Source organism: Geospiza fortis, unplaced genomic scaffold (genome assembly GCF_000277835.1).
Source record: "Geospiza fortis unplaced genomic scaffold, GeoFor_1.0 scaffold403, whole genome shotgun sequence".
In the NCBI taxonomy this organism is placed as follows: Eukaryota; Metazoa; Chordata; class Aves; order Passeriformes; family Thraupidae; genus Geospiza; species Geospiza fortis.
In genome coordinates, this window is record NW_005054336.1 from 3,120,624 (window position 1) to 3,129,805 (window position 9,182).

Sequence of the window (9,182 nt, forward strand, 5' to 3'; positions counted from 1 at the left end):
ATGAAGAAAGGAGTTTGTGAACAGTATGGGTTCCAAGTCTCATTAACTGTTGTCAGCTATAGCACTTGATAGCATGAGAGATGTAATTCAAATGCTTCTGGTGAAACTTCAGCGGTGTAGGTGGGCTTACTACTACTTCTAAGTTGTTTTTCATTATTTTATTATCTTTGATAAAAATCAACAGTTATGTAAATTGTTGGTTTTGAAAACAGTAAGTTATGTAGCTTTTGATTGAATTTTTGATTTCTGTAGTGATTTGTGTAAATTGTGCTTACTCACCGCTGTACTGTGTTACTCATACAGCATTCCTCCTGTATGAATAGTGAATTTCTGTGAGAATACTACTGGAGCCAGGGGGAAAGCATGGAAAAGGAGGGGCTTAGCAAAAGCCATTTCTCAGCAGTAACCAAGATATGTGTTTCCTGTCTATACCACAAGTTGCTAAGTTCTCAAATGAAAGTCTTGAGGAGAATTGGTTGGTCTTTGAAACACAGGAAAGGAACTGCTAGTTTTTAAAGACATCAGATACAGCTCAGCCTTCTTAGTTTCAGGCTGTCTTAATAAAATTTTCGGGATAATGAGTCTTTAGAAGAGATTGCCATATAAATATTAAAAAAAGCTCCATTAAAAAAAAAAGTAATTGCTGTGACTAATTGAGTAGAATCTTTAAAAATGTGGTCTTAACACTGCACCACGTGGTCATGGAGTGAGGCTGGTGCTGCAGCCTGACAAACAAGTGGAGTTAAACAAGGCCGTGCTGCACTGCTGAGCACGAGAAACAATGTGCCAGGCTGAGGCACAAGCCTGTGTTGTGTGTGCAGAAGTGAAGGCAGAAGGTGGCATTTCTCATGGTGCATGTTTGGAGAGATCAGGAAAGGGAACTTCTGCAGGTATTTCTCATGTCTGTGTCCAAAAATATCTCTTGAGAGTTTTTACTGCTCATGTACTTTTTCAAGCCAAATCACTGTTGCTTCTACCACTAATTGCCCAATCTGACAACATAAGATTGTACTTTAGCATTTCATGATCTATTTCATTGATTCAAAACACAGCATAAAGGAAGTTCCTGTTTCAATGCTTTCACAATTTGGTTTGCAGTCTTCCGGACAGGCCTGGCTGTCTCAGGAGTCTTATGCAATGGTAAACAAGCTTGGATTTGTTGTGTTTTACTCCATTAGCCAAAAAAATGCTCCAGTATTTTGAGCTTTATTCTTGGAATCTTGGGTATTATTTTATGAATAATACAAATATATGATATATTAATAACTAGTAATAATTTATATTATGAGATTCTTAATTGTGAGCTTGAGACTGTGATGCTATTTCCTGTTGATGTTTGCTGCTGAAGTACAGTTAAGTATGTTAAATACTTTCTCTTACAAAGTCCAGAGGTTGGTGTCTTTCTGATCTGATGCCTATGTAAATCTTAAATTATTTGCACTGATAAAGTTGATATTTGCAGTGAATAAGAACAGAATTTGAAAACTGCACAAGGAAGAAATTAAAAAGCTGCGTTACTAAAACCAAATGTCCTGTTAGCATCCTTGATCTTTTGCAGCATTCATAGGTATTCATAGCATTCTTCCTTCATTACAAAACAACACAAACACAGGTTTAAACTTGATTTATTGAAAATCTCAGTTTTGCATAATTATTCAACATCTGCAAGTCTTAAAACATTTAACTCGGAAGAAAAATCTGTTAAGAAAAAAAACGTAATTTATATTCTCCTCTGTAAATTTTATACAGTCGAAAGTAATCTACTCTTCAAAATCCAAGTACAATGTTACTTAACTGCAAGTTAGAATGCCAAATCCTTCACCTGTCATAAACATATTCCAGCTGCCAAAGTCAATGAACCTTTCTAGTTATTCCCTCTTTCATTTTCTATAATGGACCTTGAATGAAGAGCAAATACAGTCAGAGCTCTTGGCTGCAGAACAATAATTTCTTCCAGATGAACTCTGCTGCCGATTGTTGCATTTTCCTTCTCCCAGAGCTGGCTGTTTGTAACAGGAGACACTGAACTGCAGCCAGCAGCAGGTTCAGCTGGGACACCACACGGCTTTGCCACTGATGTGAAGCTACAGAGAGGCACAGCAGAGTAGCTGGGGAACCCAATCCCTTAAGGTGCCCTTGGCAAACTTGGCAGAGCTTATCTACTGGAGTTCTGAGCTGAAATCTTGACTCTGGTAGCTTGGAGAGCAGAGGTAGATGTCTTAGTCGCAGCTTCCCAGAGCTGGTTCAGCATTTTGCAGATGGTTTGGAGCATCACACATGGTGATGCAAGCACAGATAACAACATGGTATAGTGCTACTGGGAGAGGGACAGGGAAACATTATTTGCTACTTTAGCTGAAAGAATTATTTTTCCTAGATATTGTTCTTATCACAGAAATGAGCTTTCTACTTCTGGGCAGTTTAGAATAGAAAGCATCATATGGAAGTAAGATACACAAAACCTTAAAGGGGTACAGTCTTATTTTGGGGACAGTTCTGCAGAAAGATGAAGTAGCTCAACAGCCTTTGGAGCCCTCTATAACAAGTTCTGTAATAATAATAATTATTATTTTGCTTATAAAAACTATTTAGAAATATTGCTAGGTCCTCTTCTCTGAAGTTGAACCTGAAGTGTTGTTTCTATGTTCTGTAGCCCTTGCTAGCATCTGTTTCATTTGAACAATGTATTTTTTGAATGCACCTATTGACCCTGTATTTATTCATAAAACACTATTTAATCACAGAAAGTCTCAAAGTTGCAACTCTGCCATTCATACAGATGACCCCACAACAGGCACAACACTACTACATATACTGTTTTTAGAACACTTTTTTAAAAAGTGTTTCTAATAAAGTTTTTTAAAAACTCTCATGATGAAATGCAGTTAACACATTTATACAAGAAATTCCAATGACTTGGCACATTGTAAAAATTATTAACTTGAAACTACTTAAAAAAAGTTAATTCTCATGCACCAGGGCTTTTGGCAAAAGCTCTATACCCTCACTGCACTGTTAAAAGCCACTTACCGAGATATTATAAATTTCTGGTTTGGTATTAGCTTTGTCTTAGTGATAGCGATACTACATATTCAGTTGATCATAAAACTTGTGGCTTGTGCTTACTGCTCCCGTGATTTGTGCCTTATTCAGATGACCAGCTAGGTACAGAAACATGGGTTATATGAAGAATGTACTTACACAGCTGAAAGACTTGGGAGGGTGAGTAAAAAGGGAAAGTTTAGGTGAACAGCTTTGGTTTTATATGCCTATGTAAGCCACCTGACTAACATTAGTCATAGTTGTAATAAAGTGGAAAAGAAGAGGGATTTTGAGACTACAACAATCAATGTTTGTTTTGGCATACCATGAACAACTCCTGCCTTTATTAAAAGGAAAAAACCCATGAGAAATTACTTTTTAAATAATTATCAATTACATGAGGTTACAGTAACTAAGAATTTGCAAGTCATACTTCAAAGTGTGCCTGTATTTGTTTGTATACCATGTAGTCACTTGTCTCATGTAACAGCCACAAAGGAAAACAAGATTTTGCAACTACAGGACAGAAGGATTTTTGAACAGGAATTGTATCTATTTTCTCCAATTGTTTTTCAACAAAAACTGCCTCAATTTCACATTGATGGTGCTTTTTTTAAAGTGCTGATATTAGTCCTCTGTTATAAAAAGAGATCTCATGTTCTTACATAGTTAGCCCAGTGTTTCTCCATGATGCCAAAGAACAAAAACTAAGGATTTAAAAAAACATATAACTTTGAAGAAAAATGACAGTAACTACCAATCCTGTAAACTTAGGCACATATGTAAATTCACTCAGTATTTAACAGCAACTAAACCAATGTCTAAGTTACTACTTAAACTTTTATGTGAAAATGAAGATAATGACAGTTATATTAACATTACTTTGCATATGCACCAAGTGTGCTATGCATAAGATAGGAATTAACAATCACTAACAAATCCTACAAGTACAAAAAATAGTTAGTAGCATTTGGAAAAATGGGAGAGCTTGGGAAGAGGCATGATGTTCATGTTTTAAAAAAAGCCAACCAACCACCACAAAAAACAACAGAAAACCCCCAAACACGAACAAGACCAGCACTATCACATCCAAAAAGCCCAATATGAATTGAAAACCTGATTTTTGCTCTCTTCAAAAGAATCTGAAAGGTCTTTATAGTCTTTACTGTAGTTTATTGCTCCCTTCTCCCCCATAGCTGTTATAGTTATGATCATAATATGAACATTAATGAATATTAAGTTCTACTTTTCCTCTTATCTTCAAAGAGACTTTTCAACATGTAAACCTGAACAGCTGATACCACCACCATTACTCCCAAGTTGACCATGGACCAGAAATTCACTCTGTCAAAGTTGCTTTCTTGTATGTTTCGGTCACGAGCCTCAAATGCTCTGAGCAGGGTCTGAATCTGGACGCTTTTGCTTAATCTGGCTTTCACACTGTTGATGGATTCCTGGTAAGTGACAAAAGAGTATTTTTAGGAAAAACCCCACCTGAATTAAGTGTATATCTTGCAGCAAATACAAAATTATTAACACCGTGCTATCATCTGTAAATTAATGTCTTGACAAGTGAAGAGTTAATTTCATTTTAAAATATACACATCATCACAGTTTTCATTAATTTGTCTAGCCTGTTTATTGTGTATTGGCTAAAAAGACTTAATTAATGTAGCATTAGTGTTCTGTAGTAATTTTGTTTTTTCTCTTTTATAGGTAGGGAGGTGAGAGAGAAATCAAACCTATTTGGACTAATAAAAAGTAGTGAATCTGCAGAACTAGTCTCAAAACAAATTATGTAATGGCAAGCAAATGTAGAGTTTTTTCTGCTGCATAATGAAATTAAGGAGTTTTTTTAATGATAACTACCATCAGGGCTATATCTGTAGCAAAAGAAAACTACAATAATGTTACTTTCCTGTCTGCTTCTGGTGTTTCCACTGTAGTGGTTATAAACTGCTGCTTCAGCCTTGATAAAAAAGCAGAATTTTGACAATAAATCTTGAACAGGACAACTGGAGGTCCTAGAAAGGACATAAAGTGTGACCCTGGAACTAGAGGAAGTACATGAACACTCCAGCCATGACAACAGCAGCTCAAGATTTGCACATTATTCTGCACTTAGTAAGTAAACATCTGGTCCTATGATCTGCTGAAGTTTTATCCACCACGTAACAGATACTGACAAAAGCTGATCTCATGCAGTGCTGATTATGTTCTGGATATAATTATGGATCCTGAAGTAACTTTTAGTGAGAAGAGGCTAATAATTTTTAAAAATCCCCAAAACCATAAGGCTAAAGCCAGCAGTAACATTTTCTCTCTTTCATATTTAACAAAAATATTTCAAAATAGCTATTCTGGGGAGCCAAATAATGTTATGATGATAAAGGTCATTGTTACACAACAAGGAAAATGAACACCACACAAGAGCTTTAAACTTAAAGATGTAATTCCCCATTTTTGCCAGAAAATGTGTTCTCATTAAGGAATTAAACTACTAAGTGCTTATGTTAGTCCTCATAGAGCTTGCAGGGAAAGTAATACTTGGCTAAGTAAACAATGGGATTAGATACTAATCTTGATTTTATAAAAATTACCTACTTTATAAGATTTTCAAGACAGTCAAAGATAGGTTCTGCATTTCTTTTTCTTTTGGAAGAGATACCAGTATGTAAACAAGTATCTATCAAATTAATTCAAGTATTTTCTGTAAATAGTGTGAGTGGGACTTTCTTCACAACTTCACATAGAAATTTTCCTTTTTTCGCAGTGTCTTGACTGCTACTCTTAAAGATCTGGTCAGATCTTCAGATTCTGTATTTGGTGTTATTATTATTTAAAAGTGTATCATACACCTATAAAATATTTTAAACATTGTTTTGTTATTTAAAAAATCTGCATTGTGTTTATGACAATAAATAATACACTGTGATTTTCTACATGATGTATTCAGTAGGGGTGTGCAAATGTTGAGGTTTTGGGTTGTTTTTTTTTAAGATACCTAATGTCTGTAGCTATGATAAAACAAACAATAGCTTTACTGCATCCTACCAAGCATTAAGAACAGTGGTACTGGAGCACCAAGCAATTCTTTGTTTCTAGAGTAATCTCAATATTTAATGATCATAAAGGGAATAAGAGCTTTGACTCAGCAGTAGTCTGAATCCTACATCAAACAGGCTCACCATACAATTTAAGCAAAGATGAACCTGTATTTTATGCAAATTAACTCTCATTCTGTTTATTAGTTTGAAAAGATGTAATAAAATTTGGGGGCAAAAAACCTAATATAGAAATGTCTAATTTACTGAAGATAGAAACAGTAATCCATACTTCTGCAAAGATGTGATGGAGAGGCTAACACAGTACTTTATCTTGAAACACTGATAAAAATGATGCAGTAATTCCAACTATACCATTGGGACTAAATAATACTTTAATGCTCCAGGTATTCATTTCATTGCTGCTAGGGAAGAATGTCCCATTCTAGCAGTAGGAAGAAGGGAAGCTGAATTGGAAACCAAGTGACCGAGAGCTAGGCAGTGTCTTCTTGCTGATGAAGGGCCTATTCTGAAAAATCTTCAAGTTTCTGTGTGTAAACAAGAGATCCATGGTGCTAGACTTCCTGTATTAGTAAAAGCAATATATGGACCTGGAATACATCCCAGGATGATGCAACAGACCAAGGCAGAATGGCCACATGACATTGAGATTTTTTTCCAAATGCTCTAACATTGAATGGAAAGAAAGATTAAATACTAACCAGAATATCTTCCAACTTCATGTCTAGGAGATCTGTGCCTGTAACATACTTCTTCCAATCTTCCTCATCTTGACCATCTTCTCCCATATTGTCCAGGATCAATTCAAAGAAAATTACCTTTTCAGAAATGGTACTGAATGTGTTGTCAAAGCAGAACATGTAATCCCCATCTTCTGTTTCCACACTGTGTATATAAGCAAAACATGATTAACTACACTTTCTGTGCTGGTTCTCAAAAAGTCAGTTTTTGTAAGCATACCCTTCCCTTTAAGACTGATAATTGTGCACTTAGAAATAACCAAATCTTGTTTTTGTATAAAAATAGGAACTCTAAAGGCACTTCACAGATTACACAGTCACAGCAAAACAATCCTACTGACTCCAAAGGCTCAAAATTATGGCAACAGCAACTTGCTTTCATTTCTTTTTGGGGCTTTTGAATCTTTGCTAATCATTACAAAAAAATACACAATAAGTGTCATTCTTATACTGTATAGTAAAATTACAGCAAATATTACATCTTTTGAGAAAAGGACTGGAAAAATAGGGGACTTTGTAGCTTCTTATTTGTATGACTCACATGATCTTTTGATATTAGATATGGAGACCTTTTTCAACTCCACAATAACAATTTTTATCCACTGAACATGAACAACTATCACTAAACTAAAAATACCCTTCACTTCATAGTACAATTCATGTAAAAAGCATTCAGTGTTTATAAAAAGAAAATTGGTATTCTCAAACTGTCCTATTAGAAAGTCTTTTGTAATATCAAGGAATAAAAAGTACTCAACCTTCATTTTAGTTATATTTGCTAAAGAAACCAGAAAAATTCTTTATGCAACACTTCTGAGTTTGAAGATTTTAAACTTACGTATGAACTCCATCTGATTTTCTTTCATCAAAAACTAGAGTTTCACCTTTTGGGGAGAGCAGATGAAAATCAACATCTAATCCTGCTCCATCTAGAACCTGTGAAACAAACAAAAATAACCAACCTCCGACCAGCTGAACTCCTGTTTGCATTGCTGACAACAACATTTATTGGGAAGGCAAATGTTTTTAGGCAAGGGAACAGACAAATAAAATAATCTGAAAGATTAATCTGTCTGGATGAGCTGACACCAAATTAACTGGAAACAGATGGAAAACCAGCTCAACCTAAAAGCATTTTAGCAATTTCAGAATCTTAAAACTACATGTAATCTAAACCTGCCAGGCTGGGCTTATATTGAACCGTTCCCTAATTACTTTTAAGAATGCATGCAGTTTTATCAACAGGCAGGGTTAGACAACCTGTAAAAATACCAACAAGAGGTGGCTAAACCTGGCATTTCTATGGCTGCTGTCACCGATTGCTTTGTATTAGCACAGTGTTTACCTTATGTCTTTGGAGAATTACCTGCATCCTGTGTTAAATACTCTTATGCTTTAGCCACGAATGTAATTAAGTACAAAATAAATCTATTTGTAGTAATATACAGAGCTCCTTTTCTACACATTCAAATAAACCAAATCATTACTGTTAACAGTAGTGCTAAGAAATTTATGCCTGAGTAGAAATAAGGTAAGTATATGTTATACACACTAATCCTTTCTAAAATAAGGTCTTTATTTAGCTTATGGTCAAACTAAAATCCTACTCTGTGCAAAATAAACTTCTGTGTGGCTTAGACAGGACTCTAAACAAAGCTTGAACACCTCTCTTTCATTCTTGTTCAGTTCTGCATGTAACAGTATTAGAAATTAGAAAAAAACACGAATTTCAGCTTTGTCTTTCAGTTGGGAAACAGAGGGAAAAAATAGGTGGAGGGGAAGAGAGAGATCCTGGCCCATTTCTAGGCACAGTAACAGGGTGGGAGAATATTCAGTGCAGCTTCCCTCACTGTAGCTATTTTACTGGAAAAAAGTCATTGTTGTGAGGGAGGAAAATGTCACAGATCGAGATCTAGCCCAGACATGTCTGGGAAACTCCACTCTTCTCAAGAAGGACAGCAAAATCTTAACGATAGCTTGTTAAACTGTGCTGTGTCTGTAAAACTTTTATCGTCGAGATGAAAGGTGCCTCATATCAGCACAAAGATAGGCAAGTACGGGCTCTGTGCATCAGCACAAGTTCCTTATGCTTTAGGGCTACAACACAAGGTCACAACCCTGAACTTTCTGCATTCTGCCCTTTTAAAGGATGGCGCCTTGAGCTCCTCTAAAGTAGAAACAAAAAATTCCCCCCAAACCACCAAAAGAATCTATTAGAACAATTGAAAAGGCGGGTAAGTTAATTTTTAACTCCACAAGGCTGAACTTCCAACAGTGTACAATTTCAGCGCGGCTTTGCGGGCTGGGCTGCCCGGGGCAGGGCGGGGGAGCCCCG

General features: G+C 35.8%; 1 protein-coding gene across 1 annotated transcript; it reads right to left on the reverse strand.

Moving 5' to 3' along the window:
- Positions 1–1,608: 1,608 nt before the first annotated feature.
- On the reverse strand, positions 1,609–8,219 carry TMED5 (transmembrane p24 trafficking protein 5). Its single transcript, XM_005422128.3, has 4 exons — positions 8,214–8,219; positions 7,686–7,783; positions 6,809–6,992; positions 1,609–4,496 (listed from the first exon to the last, which is right to left on the reverse strand). Exons 1-4 carry the CDS (start codon positions 8,217–8,219, stop codon positions 4,278–4,280), a joined length of 507 nt encoding a protein of 168 aa, XP_005422185.1. The 3' UTR covers positions 1,609–4,277.
- Positions 8,220–9,182: the final 963 nt, after the last annotated feature.